Source organism: Tachypleus tridentatus, chromosome 9 (assembly GCF_004210375.1).
Source record: "Tachypleus tridentatus isolate NWPU-2018 chromosome 9, ASM421037v1, whole genome shotgun sequence".
Lineage (NCBI taxonomy): Eukaryota > Metazoa > Arthropoda > Merostomata > Xiphosura > Limulidae > Tachypleus > Tachypleus tridentatus.
In genome coordinates this window covers 124,560,744-124,579,494 of record NC_134833.1, presented here as the reverse complement: position 1 = coordinate 124,579,494, position 18,751 = coordinate 124,560,744, and the positions used below count along the sequence as shown (strand labels likewise).

The 18,751-nt window shown below is 31.2% G+C and overlaps 1 protein-coding gene and 1 long non-coding RNA gene across 3 annotated transcripts; both read left to right on the top strand.

The window, feature by feature from the left end:
- LOC143227244 (uncharacterized) lies at window positions 1-3,834 on the top strand. 2 transcript variants are annotated; one of them, XR_013014958.1, is made up of 4 exons: window positions 1-197; window positions 498-672; window positions 3,000-3,195; window positions 3,702-3,834. It is a non-coding gene; the product is annotated as an uncharacterized LOC143227244 (long non-coding RNA). The 2 variants fall into 2 exon arrangements; XR_013014959.1 differs by having other exon boundaries at window positions 1-201.
- Window positions 3,835-3,985: 151 nt separating this feature from the next.
- Window positions 3,986-15,433, top strand: LOC143227480 (uncharacterized). Its single transcript, XM_076458922.1, has 7 exons — window positions 3,986-4,001; window positions 5,441-5,686; window positions 11,304-11,366; window positions 11,552-11,713; window positions 13,399-13,507; window positions 13,632-13,908; window positions 15,278-15,433. Exons 1-7 carry the CDS (start codon window positions 3,986-3,988, stop codon window positions 15,431-15,433), a joined length of 1,029 nt encoding a protein of 342 aa, XP_076315037.1.
- The last annotated feature ends 3,318 nt before the right edge of the window (window positions 15,434-18,751 follow it).

The following is an 18,751-nucleotide window of genomic DNA, read 5'->3' as shown; positions in this document are numbered from 1 at the left end:
ATTGTAATCTGGATCTTCAACGTCGACCTCCTCTTCTGATTTGCTGCTCTCTTTTGAAGATGGCTACTTTCTTTCTGGCAAATTGGGTACGCTGAGGCGATGGATGATGGAAGGTTCGAATACATGATAGCAAATGCATTCTTATCAACCCGACATTTGGAAAGGACAACCACGCAGAAGTAGCAGTTGGTTGAGTGGTCAGTAAGTTCACGCCAAATTCTTGAAATAGTGAACTCCATGTACTCTGTACCATCCTGAAAAAAGAGCAAAATAAAATGATTATGAAGAATAAATTTATCTCATCTACAACTAATGTGTAAGAGGTTCATGCAAAATATTTTATATGTGATACTTTTCTATAATATTGGAATTAAAAAAAATAAATTAAAATATATTTAAATTTTAAAAGATCTAAAATTTTATATTATAAAATCTTGCTATTCAAACAAGCAAAAATTGTCCATCTTACCTTCTAAAGTTTTTTACAATGTTCACAGGTAAAATGAGGTGCTCAGGGTTTGTTTTGATCCCTGCCAGACATGCCGAAAAATTAATGTAACCAAGCAACCCAGAAAAGAAATTATCATTACCGAACTTTTAATAATGCAGAAATATAAACCAACAAATATAGTCAACTACGTGGATAACTTTCTTGATGGTGATGAACTCTGGGTTAGTGTTGTTAGTGTGACGTATATGTTAATTCTCTTATATTTCTAATCTTACCTGTTATAGAGTGTAGGTTAACGTATTGTTTTTATTTAATTAAGTGGTCAATTTTAAGCAACTCTACAAGTTTAGGAATATTTTTACATATCACTCTCAGAGGTCTGCTTTGTTTAAATTATAATTATAAATAATACGCAATAATTTTAGTGTGGGAGGATGCAGCCACATTTGCTTTTGACACAATAACTTTATATTTCCATTCTCAGCTTCTACCAGTATGTTATCTCTTATGAGCATCTGTAGTTTTTTTAATATGCTTGATTCATCTTCCTGGTATGTTTTACACACAATGTTTTATACGTGGTTATTGAAATTATTTTATTCAAGAAAGGTTGAGTGTGTTAAATTATTAGCAGCTTATACAATACACTCAAATGTAGCATTATCTACAAAACTGTAAACATTGTTTAGTGTGTAATACAATAAATATAAAATTAGTAAATTTTCAGTCTCTCACACAAAATACAATCCAATGTAATCTTTTATAAATGTTGGGAAACAGATTACAGTATTAATTACCAATATATAAAATGAGTGTACTTCAAAAAACGAAAAACATCTTTTGACGTAGAAAAATAAAAGTTAGAAATTGAATAATTAACAAAAATGTGTAAAAGTGGTCTTTACAAATTCACGTTTCCTTTCAAAGAAAAACTGATAGTTCAAATGAAATACATACTGTATAAACTTACAAAATGGTTTGGCATGAAAATGGGTTAAAAATTTACAATTATAGAATTGATTTTCTCGAAAAATCACAAACTACTTAAAGTTATCAAAAGCATATATTTAAAAACTACTGCAGGCAACAGTCTAGTCTTTCAAAATTACATGGAAACATGAAAAATCTACTGTGTATGTTGTGCAAGTAATATTATGCTGAGCATTATTTATCTATAGTAATAAAATGGTGTGTATCTGTGTATGTGTGTGGCCACCATAGCTCTAAAAGGAAAGAACCTTGAAATGTGACATTTTGCACCCTTGCTAAGTGGATCTGGACGGTATGCATCTGAGTATTAGTACTTATACACCTGTGTATGTATTCTTTTTATGTGGAAAGGTAGCAAAAGAAAAGAAGTGGTACCTTGTATAACAACTTCACGAATATAAAATAGTCAATAAATTTTCGTGTAGATGTTTTCTAATAATGAGTTTTATGTCATGTTCCTAAGCAAGAAAACTATATAGGTTGTAGTTTTATGCTGAAATAGGCTCAGAATATCTACAATCACATAGTCATGTAGCAGAGGTGGTCTGGGTCCCTTTTGGGGGGCATGCCATTTTATTATGAGATGGGGCTCATACCATCCCACCAGTAATCAGAGTCATATGTGATCTGTGAATTTCATACAAGGAACCCCGTGTCCACCTCGATCACACAAAATATATCGACCTAAAAACAAGACAGTTGCTCGGTACATTCGTTCATATAACATATAATACATAGAAAAACCAATGTGTCTTGGTAATCGTACTTTCCTGAAGTGGCTTTTGTCATGTTACTTAGCAATAAAAGTATTGCTTAATATCGTACTGTAAATATAAAACGAAATATTTTTTATAGAACTTCATTTTTCATTAAAAACATTGGTGACATAACAGCAAATACCTTAGTTCAAAAATAATTTAAGTTTAAAATTACCCAGAGGTAGTTACTCAAGGTTGTGGGTGTCAACCTACAAAGCCCACATTTTATTCATGGCCAGCTTTATACTGGATGTTGCGGTTTGTAAGATCCTTTACCTCTTGGCAACAGATGTTAAAACAACTAATATATCAACCAAATAACATGATGAAAGTAATTCTGGTATTTTATTAATGTACAGAAACTTTGATATTTTTTGTTTTAATTAATTTTTATGTTGTTATCTCCAACTATCACAAGAAATACATATGTATATATAAAATATTGAACACAACAAGCACACTGATTTAACTTTTAAATAAATTAATATTTCATTTAGATACTCCAGGCAATACAATATTTTCGTCTCAACAACATAGTTCATAGAGATATTAAAAGTTACAACATTTTACTTGGGAAAGATTGGACCATAAAATTAGATAAGTGCTTAAACATATAATGACTTAGTGAACACAAGCATTTCTAAGTATTTTAGCTTGTCTGTAATAATTTGATGTTAACATAGATTACTTGACAACATATATATATTATTAATATGTTGACTAGCAGTTATTTACAAGTTATTTATGTTTTCTTTTTCTCTCACATGGTCACTTTATTTTTGTTTCTTTCCATCATATAGCTGTTTCTGAAAAAGTGCTCAGCTCTCCCCAAAACAAAATAAGCGAACATCATTGGTTGGAACTCGTCGCTGGATGGCTCCAGAATTAGTAAAAAAGATAGAGTATGGACCTGAGGTTGAAATTTGGTCCCTTGGTATAACAGCCATTGAAATGGTCAATGGTCAACCTCCTTATCATTAGGAAAATAGTGACATGGTAAATATTGATAACTAGTAATTACAGCCAATATCCAAGTTCTTAAAAGCTACATATTTATACTTTAAAACACAATCGTACGCTTTGTCGAGAATGTCTTTCACCAACTACAGGGAATGGCTATAATAAAGACAAAAACAAGACTTCACATTATTCAAACATGAAGATGTATTCAAGATAATGATGAACAGTTGAACGATCAAGCAACAATGAACAGTTGAGAAAACTGTATACAGTAACAAACAATTAATTATTGAATGTACATGTTATATTATTATATTTCAACTTCTTAAACTATAGTATTTTCTGCAATAGTATCACTACCATTTTGTTAACCCTCCTATAAATAAACACTAACACACTAGATAATTCACCCGTGTTATTTAACTAGTATAAAGGTATACCTCTAGTAATATTTAGACATTATTAGGAAAGATTATCCAAATATTTGTACACACTGTTAAGTTAGGTTATTGATTTAGTCATCAAGTCGCACTCTTTTTCAGGTATTTGATTTGATATCAAAAAGTGGAAAACCAAACATTGAGAATAAAGATAACTTGTCTCCAGTGTTTCGAGACTTCCTGGACAGGTGTCTAGAAGTGGACATAAATAAACGATACACTGCTTCTGAACTCTTAGAGGTGTGGTATAAATTGCTGTTATTTTACTAAGCTATTTTTGTTTGATTGACACTAGAGAAATGGTATATTATAACACCCATCAAGCATTTGGAAACATCAGTTGAGTAACGTTTGTCATAATTAGAACGACGAAGAAAATCGTTAGAATGAATGGAAATGAATGTGAGTTTTTTACCCCATTTTGAAGAGTATGGTTTGTTTAACGTGTAAAAATTGCAAGTAACCCCTGTACTTTGCACTATAAAACCCCTACTATGCGGGTTCGCGTCCGCATTGCGCTAAACATTCTCGCCCTCCCAGCCGTGGGGGCGTTATAGTGTAACGGTTAATCCCAATATTCGTTGGTAAGAGAGTAGCCCAAGAGTTGGCAGTGTGTGGTGATGGTTAGCTGCCTTCTCTCTAGTCTTACATTACTAAATTATGGACGGCTCGGTGCAGTGGGCTAACAACCTACTCACTTAAATACCTTTTGAGAATTTTGTTCCTTGATGGAATCGAGTGGTGAATGAATGATGAATGATATACGATATATAGTTGTCACTTACACAGACGGACTCTTGTATTATTCTAGATATAACAGACATATCAGATGCGTAAGGTAGTGTTTCGACATATAAAATAATAGAAACATAATTAGAGTTATACCAATAAAACGGCCTGGTGCGTTGGCCAAGTGGTTAGGGCACTCAACTTGTAATCTGACGATCGCGGGTTCGAATTTCCGCCACACCAAAAATGCTCGCCCTTTCAGCCGTGTGAGCGTCATAATGTGACGGGCAATCCCACTGTTCGTTGGTAAAAAAGTAGCCCAAGAGTTGGCGGTGGGTGGTGACGACAAGCTGCCTTCCCTCTAGTCTTACACTGCTAAATTAGAGACGACTAGCACAAATAGCCTTCGAGTAGCTTTGTGCGAAATTCAAAAACAAAAACAAACTATTGAAATCTTATTAGTTTTGAAGAACAGAATATTTGATACAGTTAATTGTAGTTATTAATCCCTATATAACACCATGGAATGCAGTATTTGTCACATAAGTTATATATTCGAATATTCTTTAACTGATTTTTTTTAATTTAAATATGGTTACAATGTTTATACATTTATAACTACTCAATTATAATTTATATGTGTCATGAGAGATCTGTTAGCAGTCTTATTGTGGTTGATATCATAAATACCGACAAGACTTGTATTGTCAAAAGAAATTGCAAAGCAAAACTTCGAATAAATTTTATTTGCTTTAACTAAATTTCAAATTGAAATCTTAGGCAGGTGTTGTTATTGTTTATTAAATCTAAATTACTTGAGTTATTACTGCATAACATACACATGATTATAATTTCTCAGTTCAACCAATAACAGAAAACAATACACTTTGCAATCACCAATCATTATTGTTAGTAAAACTTTTTTTCACCTAACAATGCCACTTCAGTTCATGACGTCATTCAAACAAGAATTCTTTGTGAGCATAGTAACACTGATATTTCACTTAGAAACAATACAGAAAGTGATTTACAAAGCGTACAGTGCAGAGAGAATTCAATGGCTAATTACACTCAATTATTTTATATTTTCGGTAGTTTCCTGCTTGTTTCAGGTTTTAAATTCGTCTACGAAACTGAACGTGGTTCTACTCTTACATTAATATGTTCAAACCAAGCTTATAAAAGAGGGAGAAAAGAACCAGTTATTTGGTACTCAAATCGCAATGAACTAGTTATTAATAATGAGAGAACGCAAATAAAATACGGTGGCAAATTAGTGCTAACCGACGTGCAATTTGAAGACGCGGGAATTTACACATGCAAAAATCGTGAAGGTGATTACAAACATGATGTCAGAGGTAAATTCAAAGTTTTTTTTGTAGACCATATTTTTATTTATTAAACGATAGTAATTTAACAGAAATAACATCTAAATCTGAATCGTCCATCTTGCTTTTAAATTTCTTTCAGCCATAACCTTTTCGTTTGATATTTCACCATGTGTATTGATTATAAAAATAATTGCCTGTGTATATGTAAGATTACACTATGTAACAAAATTTTTACTGTTTCTTGTTCTTGGGGACAAAATGTTATTTCCTAATTGCTTATGCCTAAAGTAAATGGTAAAGGCCTAATGTCTTCAAACTTTGCTTTTGTGACTTGGGAGCGTGTACAACGAAAACATGATGGGGGAAATATATTTGGGGGCTGATACTTGAAAGGGATTTATATATTTCAGTCGCAAATCGCGAAAAAGTACTTCTAAACATCTTTGTATAACTTTAGTATAAATACATGTAAATCTTGATTCATATGTTGTTTTATTCAGACATTATGTAAATATGCCCGTTTCTACACGTGTATTGACTACAAAATTATTTATATTGCCCATGTATACGTAAGATTATGATGACAATAGTATCACTTTTAACTTAATTATTTCACAATAAAAATTTCATATTATGTGTTACTTATTTGTAAACAACCAAGCGGAATGTTCATAGGAAGAAAAAAGAAAATTAATTCTGTCATTAATTATCGTTTGTAAAGCATTTGAAATTAGTTTATTAAAAATTCGATAACCAATATTTTATCAATCTTACTATATGTTTGTGATATTTATTTGTATTCATTGGTTAGAGCTATGGAATTCCTGATTTTTCTCTTACAGAGCTTGGTAGTTAACGAAGCTAAAAGTAAACAAGATACTCTCTGACAAATCAACCTTAGGAATTCAAAGATTTGGTTAAAATTTTGTAACTGTAAAGATATCCTACTGATCACTACACTTTCAATCTATTTAAAGTTTCTCTATAGTAGTTTCAAACTGTTAATACCACCGCCGTTCAATTCTCTTTCTTTTTTTGCTAGCTAAGCTCTGCTCCCCACTAGTACAGAGGTAAGTCTACGGATTTACAACGCTAAAATCACAGGTTCGAATTCCTTCGGTGAGCTCAGCAGATAGCCCGACGTGGCTTTGCCAAAAGAAGTTTGTTTTTTGAAATTCGCACAAAGCTACTCGAGGGCTATCTGTGCTAACCGTCCCTAATTTAGCAGTGTAAGACTAGAGGGAAGGCAGCTAGTCATCACCACCCACCGCCAATTCTTGGGCTACTCTTTTACCAACGAATAGTGGGATTGACCGTCACATTATAACGCCCCACGGTTGAAAAGACGAGCATGCTGGCCCTACTAAAGGAAAAAAAACACACAAACATAAACAACTTAGCTCTACATTTATTTTTACGTATACAAATTAAATATTTTCGTTCTTACCGTGAATGGATGTTTCTTTAATAGTAAAACGTTTTGATGGAGAGTGCAGATGTTAGTGAATCCTAATAATTATGTTTAACGCCACATTTGCTCGCAAATATTTCTGCCTCATTTTTATCAATTTGCTCATTACCGATTTTAAGTCAGTGGTGTGCGAAAATCTCGTTTTAGATGATTACTTTAATGCTAGAACCCGTTAGTAGGTCTCATCTATAGCAATAAAAAATATTTTTTCTTTATGCGTTGTAAAATATGTACAGGATGGGTAGAAAATGTTTAAGTTGGCGAAGCAATGATATTACACTTCCGATGATTTAATGTTTAAACTGGAATAAATGTGACTGAATAATTTCTTTGGTTAAAAGGAATTTTAATTAAAACTTCATTTGTTAAAACTGGTGTTTTCTTTTAAATTGATCCTCTTATTCTTGTGATTCAGTATTTTCAAATGACTTGCAAATACGTTGTTTTTTCACATTCTTTATGAATAGATTTAAATCCAAGTCGTATAAGTATGTGTTTAGTTTAAGTAGAGTGCATATTTACAGAGAAAAATAGAAACAAAAACTCACAGCTTTAAAATGTGTAATATAATCTATTGAACCATTTAATCATTAATTAAAAAACGTTACGATTATAGTCTTATAATCGAACTGATAAGCAACCAGTTTTGGACTGACAACAGATAAAATCAGTTAACACTTAACATTAAATAACTATGTTCATGGAGTTATTGTTTTAATGAAATAGTCTCCCGATGGAACAGCGGTAAGTCAATGGATTTACAACGCTAAGATCAGGAGTTCGATTGCCCTCGGTGGACACAGTAAATAGCCCGATGTGGTTTTGTTATAAGAAAAACTATGTGTGCTTGATCATTCGAAAAGCTTTTCATTCTCTACAGTTAATTAGAAAGTAAAGTTCTTGCTTTCTACTCCAAGTTAGCTATCAAATATATTAGACAAAAGTGAAAGATTACCTCATACTTACAGTTTGTGGTCCCTGTATATAGTTATCAGATTTTCATGTATTACACGTGGACTGATATTATGATATTAATACAGCTACAATAAGTACATTTCTGTGTAACTTGTCTAAACATTTTCAAGGTATCTCTAATTGTAGCTGTATTAATGTCAGTTCACATGTAATAAATGAAAATCTGATAACTATGTGTAGGGACCACAAACTGCAAGTGTGAGATGATCTTTCGCTTTTGTTTAATAGATTTGATAGCTTACTTGGAGGAGAAAGCAAGAACTTAACTTTCTATTTGCGGTCACATTCAGTGCTTGTACTAACTGAGCTAACTCCGATCTACTGTTTTCCACTGTAAAAGCGAACTACTGTCAGTTATTCTGAATTTTGTCATTGAAAACTAACAACTCAGCTCTTGTTTTATATATTTCATTTTGTTTTTTTTCTGATATGTGTTGATATATTAGTGATACTTACCAATGATCTGAATACTTTTCCAATCATGGTTTTCAGTTGGTTGAGTCAAATAATTCATATTATTCGTTTGTTCACCTAAAGAGTAAATAATTTCTTTATGGATTTGTCTCTGCTGATCAAACTGTTGTTACTGCACCAGATAGGAATTTTAAAATACTCTCATCTACGTTAATTAAACTGTGTTTTTATCGATTTCGTTCATAAAACGATACGTTTTCTTTTATGTCATTTAATTATAATGAAAATTGAACTGTCATATTTTCATATGATAGTTTTTAACAACCTTCGTGTAATTTCCTATTAATACTATCTGCATTACTCTTAGTACTCTCAGAATATTTTGTAAATTATAAAATATTGTAAATTAAAAGTATCATCTTCAAATTATAATACATCGAACAAGATTTATTAAATCTTATTAATACAGATATCAAAGTGTGTTTTTATATTGGTTTAATGTGTGTTTGCTCTTGTATTACAAGGAATTATTTGTTTTTCGTCTAGTGATGTTGGATTCTCTGTTTCGCATTTAAATGTTACATGTAGTATATTTATTTGAGTTGCAGTGTTAAATTTAAAAACGTGACATTCTATTTTTTTTTGTGTTACATGAATGTTGTTTTGAGTTTCGGGCTTGTTTCTCTGACGTGGAAGTTGCCATAAAATATTTTATAAATGACATTAGTATTGTATTTGCTTTATATTTTTACAAGAATTTAAGTATTTTGTTTATTGTATTTGGGGTTATTGACTGGGTGAGTATCGTGTTGCTGACTGAGGTTTCTCTGTGTCACCATTATCTCAAATCTCCTTCCTAATCGCTTTATAACCTAGAAACATCGAATTATATATGAATTCTGTAATAAAAAAGTTTTAAATTACCCATTGTAGAATGTCTGCAATATTTATTAGCTTCAAGTGGGTTCCTCAGAAATATAAATGCATAAAATAGATTATTACAACATTGTTAAAAGTACTTACAAGGAATTATTACTTTAGAGATAACATGAAATCAGTTTTTCTTAATTTTAATGAGAGGAAATGTCGATGTTGAAGTGTGGTATGAATAAGTATTGGTAAACATATCCACATATAATTACTTTAAATGTTACCATCAATACTACACTCTTTGTTCGTCCATATACTGATCCATCTAATCAGGACTCCAGTAATGGCTGATATTGCCCAACTCCAAGGTGCTAAGTGGGTCAAAAGATTATTTGAAGATGTTGATATTGACAGCTATAATATACTTATGAAAGATGCATCACATTCCATCAGTTGATATTAAAGGTGCCCTGAAAAGAGCTATTTCAGGGCAGTGATAAAGACGAACCCGTAATCTTATCGGTACTCCTGAAATAAACATGCAGTATTAGTCAGAGTCTGCCACTAATGTTCACAGCAATAATACTTTATAGTTTATAAGGATTAGTAAGCCATGCCAAAACAATATTGAATATGCAACCTGGCATATAATGTGACTCAATCTGATATAAAGTCACGATAGAACAGAATTTATCAGAACAACTTCATGACATTGCTTAACATTTCGTAAATGGTGTGATGTAATCGAAAATTGGTTGCTTTTGGGAAAGGTTTGTAACAGACCTTTTCAATGTAAATTTTTTATATGCCCAAATATGAAAATATATTCAAATGAGAATTTAAATTTTTCGAAACAAAGATATTTATTGTATTTAAGAGCATCGAAAAAATAATTTTGGTTCGCCAAAATAATTTATGAACAATTCATAAAAAGACGTGCAACAAGTCGTACGAACACAAATGTCAGGATAAAAAACGCTGAAGTGTCCCAGGCGACAGTACGTAAAAAAATATCTCAGTCTTCTAACCGCTGAGTAATTAGATAGATATGCATGTTATTGTACACACACACACACACTTACCAGTCACGTCACTGATGTAGTAATTATAGATTTCTATGTGATCAGAGACCAGATGGATTATGGTAAACCTGTAGAGAGAAGTGATGAGGCTCCAAAGTTATTTTGATATAATGAACTCAACTTATGAATGTTGAATCAAAATCTTATGAACTGTAAAGATACAAATCATATCTACGAAGTTTTTTAAGAACGTATTTTGAATAAACAATACTTTAAATTTACAGTGAAAGGTGTTAGATCGCAATATTATTTATCTTGATAAATCCACAAAAAATTAAGTATTTGATTTTATATTAACTTTAAATGAAAAATTTTCTCGGAATGCATTTCATCCAATTTCTGCATTACTCGGATATTATTTGATATTTTGTTGTTTGCAAGACACAATCATATACTGATACATTTTACCAACGTAATATTCCCAAAATAACCTGTATTTTCATAACTGACATTAACATAAACAGTGACAACGGTTTCACGTTTAACTGTGACAAATAAAAATTTTACAAGGGAAACACCAACAAGGGAAAAATCAAATGTACCAATAAAAAAAAGATCGTGTGTAATTTCATAAATTTCCAAGTTTGTGTGATTAGTTTCATTAGTTAACTCCATTAGGAAGTACATAAAGAAACAAAAGTCTACTGTTAAGAAACTGTTTTGACACGTTTTATTTTTCTCACGAAAAGTAACATTTATGTTGTTATTTTACAGAGTGAGTCATACTTAATATTATAACTAGTGCGTCGTGCTCATTGTGAAAAACCTTAAAATTCCAACGGTGACACAAAACGTGCTAATAAAAATATTAACTCTCTGTTGTTTTCTCCAGTGTATATTCCAGCCGAGAATCTCAACTGTACTCGTGGATACCAAAGAGATGTTAACAGGTGTTGTAAGTATATATGATACTCAATTACTTTAAACTGTTCACATTAAACACAAATAGATGAAAGACTTTTAAAAATATGGAATTTTAGTTAAACAAATACGTTTTTTGATACTAAAGACGTTGTTAGAACAATAAAATTAACACTGTGGGTAAATCAATGCTTAACTATGTACTTTTAACGCTTTTAGATCCATGTCCTCCTGGACACTATGATAACGGATCCCAAACTCACTGCCTGCCGTGTCCAGGAGGAACTTACATGACATCATTTGCTGCTGACGCCTGTATACCTTGTCCTGGAGATAAAATTACTGATGAAGAAGGAGCTGATAATAAAGATCTTTGTAGAAGTAATGGAACAAAAGGGTTTTAAAGTTTTCTTTTATTGTTTCCTTAACATTTTAAAGATGTTTATTTTGTTCAGGCAGATTGTTATAATACGATACTTCTTCATAACTTTCATGGTTTTTAATGCATTAAAAGCTTTGCTTTTACTGAGAAATCATACTACTCTTTTTAAAGATGAGCTCAAACATTTACGACAAATAGTATTGAATAGCTGTCTTACCTCCAGTGTATCATTTCAAAATTAGGAACGGCTAACGCTGAAAGTCCTCGTTCAGGTATCCGCGAAATTGAAAAACAAATATTACGGTGTCTCGATAGCACATCTGTGTGCGTCACATTATTACTAAAAAGACCAAAGATATTTAACTAAAACAGTGTATGTCCCAAAACATAACTTGTTACCAAGATATTTAACTAAAACAGTGTATGTCCCAAAACATAACTTTTATCTTAGAAAGAATTGTTACCAAGATATTTAACTAAAACAGTGTATGTCCCAAAACATAACTTATATCTTAGAAAGAATTGTTACCAAGATATTTAACTAAAACAGTGTATGTCCCAAAACATAACTTTTATCTTAGAAAGAATTGTTACCAAGATATTTAACTAAAACAGTGTATGTCCCAAAACATAACTTATATCTATGTTTAATATGTTTATTTTGTGTACATAATGTCGTTTTTGTGATAAAATAAAGTAATTTGTCAAAATACTAAACAAATGTTTTAATATGAGGTAATAATAACATTGGATTATCAAAACGTTAGCACCATCTCATAAGTTCTGAATAAAACTATTGGAAAGAATTGTTACCAAGTAAGCGAAAAAACTTCATCAGTAGTGACGTACGACGTTCAGTGTTTCTGGTCAAAATGGTATCGTTCTTTATCTGGGAAATTTAGAGTAAAGACAAATTTGTAAAAATTACTGTTTTAATAGTGTTATAAAAACGCAGAAACTACCATTCAGTGCATACGATTCGATAGCATAAAAGAATAATGTACCAAAATAAGAGAAGCTAATTATAAAACTTAACACAGTAAGTGAATAGCGATTAAACAAACTGACTTTATTAAGTAGTCAATGGAAAGACAGTTTGTTTAATTTGTGTTATACATCTTTACAGTTTTAATGAATCTAAGTTGATTTAACTCACTGTGTTATACTGAGTTGTATAATATGTAAATTATCGTAAAGAAAATGTCTAGATTTTTCTTATATAGTCTGATCACGTGTGTTTGGAATGGAAAGTCAGTAGGTTTCGTGATATATCGTCTCACAATGTAAATATGTTGGAAAACCTAATTGATTTCCCGTTATATAACTATATAGTTGTTGTTATTACACAACTGTACTATTTGTCTACTAGTAAGGAGCTCAAATAATACAACAGGCGTCATTTTTCTTTGCTAATTATCTGTTTAACGTGTAAAGAAAAAATGTATATTTACAGTTGGCAAATTGTAAAGGTTGTTATCAATGTTTAATATGAAAATATATTATAATGTAAGAAATTTCATATTTATTCAATTGAAATTTTAATATGTTAATGAAGATTATTGTTGAACTTAAAGAATTATACACATTACTATTATTGTTAACTTACATTTGAAGTTTTATTTTTCTGTTTTACGTGACCGGTGGAGTACGTAAACTGATTTTAAATACGACTCTCTGTCTTAAGATCGAATTGAAGTGGTTTCGAAGGCTACGCTTCACTTGGCGTCAAAATTTACAGTTCCAAGATGTGCTTGGCGGACAGCACTCATTATGATGTGTCTTACTGCTTTGTGGTAAGTTACGACTGCAAGTTTTAACTGTGACGCATTATCCATAGCTTATTTAATTACAATATGTATTTTAATGGACTTGAAACACGTGATTCTTATTTATTTATTTTCTGTAATGATCATGCAGCGTTCTTTGTTTTTTCTACACCTGGAAATCTAAACCTCGGGAAGAACGGAATGTTTTGAAAAACCGTGTCGAACACAAACAGCTTGGTGATGTAAAGATAACCACTGATGAATTGGATATTTTGGAGGCTATGCCACTGATCCCTGAATGTGAGAAGAAGGTCTCTGCAAAGAATGTTAAGAAGACAAAAACTAATATACTAAGAAAGCAAAAAGTGACCAAACGAACAACCCTGGAGACGATATATGAAAATGACCTAGAAGAAAGGAATACTTTGGTTCGAAATTCAATTAAGTTCTTATTCATCTTACGTTATAATTAATATTTAATGCAAGTAAATTCACATTTTTACAGTTAAAAAAAAGATGCGTTCAGAGAATCTTTAATGTTCAGAGTCGTTTGAATGCGTGCAATTTTTTTTTCTCCAAAATAGACTTATACATGTTTGATACCATTGAGGTCTAATAAGTCTATATGCTAGTTAAACTGATGAATCACCTCTTCTTCAATCTTAGTACATGTTGGAAGACAATTACCATCCATTAAACTAAAGCCAGAGCCAATCGTAACAATATATGATTGTGTAAGAAGTTCGCATTACCTTTACTGATGTCCATAGCATTAATAACATCTGGAAAACATAAAGATCAAAATGCCCTTTCGTAATTTTTCATTCACATACATACTACCACTACTGATAATAAAAGCGAATTAGTTTGTACATTAGTGGCACCATAATATATCATTTCCGCTCATATTGCTCACTTTATTTCGTTTTTTAACTGTATGTACAATGAAATGACGTCATGTTGGAGCTTTGAACATCTGATTCAGATATTATCAGGTTACACATAATCGGTATATAACGGCAACTTGCTTTAAAGGTGGATTGGGACCTTCTTAGCCAAGTACCAGTGTATTTGTGCCATTTTGTTGCAAGTGGTTCAACTATATCTTGTTGATGACGCTTTCAGACATTTTACAACAGTTTTTTTTCTTCTTTTGACTGTCAGCCAACTTTCATTGGTCTGAAAGACATTTAGTGAAATATCCAGTTCTCTTCTTTTGGACTTTACTAAGATTATTGATTGTTTTAAAACGCTATAGGGTGCGTGATTTATTCCAAAGTTGCAAAAAAATAAGACAGTTTGAATACCATTTCTCTCTGTAACATAAAGTAAATAACCAGTTGTTTGAAGTTCAGATCACATAACTTTTCATGTTTAATTTATATAACAACAAATTGAGTAGAACACTTAACATTTAATTATAAACGTACTTTCATCTTGTCTAGTTATATAACAATAAATTGAGTAGAACACTTGACATTTAATTGTTACCGTACTTTCATCTTGTCTAGACAATAATATAAACAATCTAGTTATCCTTTGTGAACGTGTAAAATATAAATGGAAAACAGTATTTAAGCTATTGTCTGCTGTATATCATTCTTTATTCACTGCGTTAAGCAATGTTTGAAATAGTTTTTCTAGTTTCCAGAAAACATTTATGAGATAACTGAAACCAATTTCATATTTTATTATTTTTATAGAAACATTTATTTGGTTTTATGCATGTTATAGTAAAATTATTACTCAAATTTTGAGTGTTGCACCACTAAACATAACTATATTCTACATCTTCAGAGAGAAACACCAGCGTCAAAACAAGGAAAAGCTATTAAAGAATATATCCAGCGACCTCTGTTTCCTAGAAATGTGAACAATTACGATGAACTTATTATCGTTAAACCAAATAGTAAACAAGGACATCGAAAAAAAAAAGGTTGTTATTCTCATTGAAAATTCTGACAGCCAAGATACGTTTATCATTGGAAAAGCTCGGAAACAAACCTGATTTTTCTTCAAAACTGAGAAATAGAATTAATAAACGAATTTATAAAACAGCCATTGTTAATATGTTCACTCTAGAGTTAAGAGAAATCAAGATGGCTTTTATCTCCACACTATACAATTACACTAATGGGATTGATACTCACAAAATTTTTAAATTCACCATCATTGATATAATTGGTTTAGCAGAAACTTACATAGTAATTTAACTATTTACATTTATGTACAAGCAAATTAAATATAAACTCTAAAAACTTAGTCTTAACATTTTATCGGAACATTCATAACTATTATTGAAATTTAAGAGACTGTGGCTTTAGTTCAACAATTCACAAGCGTTTTTTTCATGTTTTTTATTATTTCCTTTATTGCAGTGTATATTTATTACAATATATAATGTTAAACCTTATGTGAAATATTAAATCAAAAGTAACGAAATTTTTGTATACATATTTTTCGTCCATTTAAATGTAACAGCTATTATACATTAAATGCTCATTTCGGTAATAATTGTGTGTTTGTTTATATTGTTTGTAATATAGCTCTAAGTATATTTACTGTCATAATATAGTCCAGCAATTCACAGTTGTTACACTGAGATTTACATGCGACATTTTTTTACTGAAACGTATGATCTACATGAACTTCTTCAATTTCTACGTTTAATGTGTTTGACATAGTTGATTACTTCGCTTAAGCCACGTATTGATTCTTCAGTTATTACACATTGATAATTTTATTGTGCTTTGTCTACATGTTGGATTACGTATTAATTATACAACATTTTCAGTAGAATTGTTGTGATATGCCTATGACATATTCTGTTCTTATCTTACAGTTTATATTTATCGTTTTCAAATGGTACTCAGTGATTAACGTGTAACACTGTTAAGATATAATTTACATGCACCATTTTCGGTTATTAAAGTATTATTGACATGTGTCATCTTTCAGAGTGACGTGTAGCTGTTAGAGGTTCCGTCACACTGATTGTTACAGTTTATGCTTGAGATCAATAAACTAAAAGTTGAAATACATTTTTACTTTGTGTCTATCAGATGTGCTAGAACTCTAAATAAAGATAGCTTAACTGTCTGTCGACCATAGTTAACTAGTTCACGTGTTTCACGTGCATGTATAGCGTGTCCTCTGCATAAGGAACAAGACTCTTTCCATCATCTGATAATGAATGAATGAATGTCGTCGGTGTTTGGGTACATACCCTGGAGGGTCAGCTTCTCTAAGACTTCTTCTTCCAACATCTGATAACATGGAGACATGTTTTGTTTTTTGAAAAGGACGCCAGTCTCCCATTGGAAGGTCGTGTTTTCAAAATCAAAGTTTCCATTAGATTACTGTTGATTTGGCGCATCTTAAAATTCCATCAAAATGTAAACAGGCAACTATGCTTTCAATCTTTATATGCAAACCTGACGATGACCGAAGAAGGTCGAAACGTTGTTCGCTCTTCTATGTAAAAGTGTTTTCTCAGCCCAAGCGAGCCGTTTTTGCATATAAATTTCTCGTCATCACTGATTATGCTTTCAATCTGTTTTACAACTGAGCAGCATTCTTGGAGTGTAAGTTAATAATCAACTAGAATTTTCTTATCATCAGTTATACTATCATCAAATTCAATACACGTGCTCTGCCTGTAACTTTGTTGTTGTTCTAGTGGCTGGAGTCGAAGATATTTTAATTTCGTGGTTGTTTGATCTTAATTAATTCGTCCTGACAGGAAATGTCTGACAAAAACTTAATACAATTCATCACACGATAAAACGAATATTTTATTAGTTTAAGAAAGAAATGTTAAAACTAAACCGTCCTTTTAAATCCGATGCAGAATATCCACAATCAGGAAAACTTCAGATTTTTTACACTCTCATGAACTACATTTTCAGGAAAACAATTTTCAACTTATAGCAGTACTGATACATAGTGCAGAATAATTCTAATATTTTAACTACCAAAAACTGCCATCGTGCTATTAAACATAGGAGGATAGATTCAGAAAATCAGATGCTTCATTATAAAGTGGTTATTTCTAATAATTTTCATATTTGATTAAATATTAATTTCGCTATTTTTAAGAGAATTGTCAGGAATATTGGACAAATCTAATAACTGCAAAAGAGGGAGCTTCTATTTTATTGATCAACTGCCTGATCAGAAAATATCAGTTGATAAATAATTTTTGTTTGAATTTCGCGCTAAGCTATACGAGGGCTATTTCCGCTAGCCGTCCTTAATATAGCAGTTAAAGACCCACCGACGATTGTAGGACTACTATTTTAAAAATAAATAGTGGTAGTTAACATGACTTTATAACTTCCCCTACCGACGAAAGGGCGAGTATGGAACGAGCGTCCGAACCACCAAGCCAATTAATAAATTATGAAAATTTTGAAAAATATCGCCCAATTTGATAATACAAAAATATATTATTATATTTACAATAAAATTAAGTAATCCACTTTCGTAGAAACGTTTATAATTTATACTTAAATAATTAGGTTGCTCCCTTACCTTCAGTCAAAACATAATCATATTCAAACAATTGCGTATTCCACTTACCTTGAACAAAATTATCTTCCTATTATGCTTCAAAATTTGAATTGTATTTTATTTATTGTATTTTTGACTTGTACAGTTATCAAAATTAAATTCAATAAAGCTTCTTTGTTTTGTATTTCATATGATTATTTTTCTTTTATATTTTATTTTGCACGCCTAGTTATATCAAAGACTATTGACGAAGAATAACGTTAATAAGTTTCAGATATTTCAAGCACTAATTTATTCTAATACTCGAGTCATCATTCAAAAGTATCATCTACACTATTAAGTACAGACTATAAATACATCTAGCAATTTATGTACACTATACAATATATTGTAGAAAAATATCATTTTTCATAATGAAAATAACAAATCAAACAAGAAAATCTTAGAAATGAAGTATTCTCCCATTTTATTTTTCTTTACCTTAGGTACATTTTCTCATTTCTCCACAAATGTATAATTCACAGTAGACAAACAAATCAAGGTTAACAGAATGTTCTCGCGCTTTCGTAAAGTACATTTTTTTAGTTCATTAACACAAAATCGGAGTTCGATTATTTAATTTATCGTTTCTTTATTCACTGAGAGAGCACGTCCTGGTGTTAGCGTACCTGGAGGGTTTATTATTCGCATCCCGCTGTTAAAAAATTTCTCTCACACTTTAGGAAAATGGATTCGCTACAAGAGGGACAGTAAAATTCC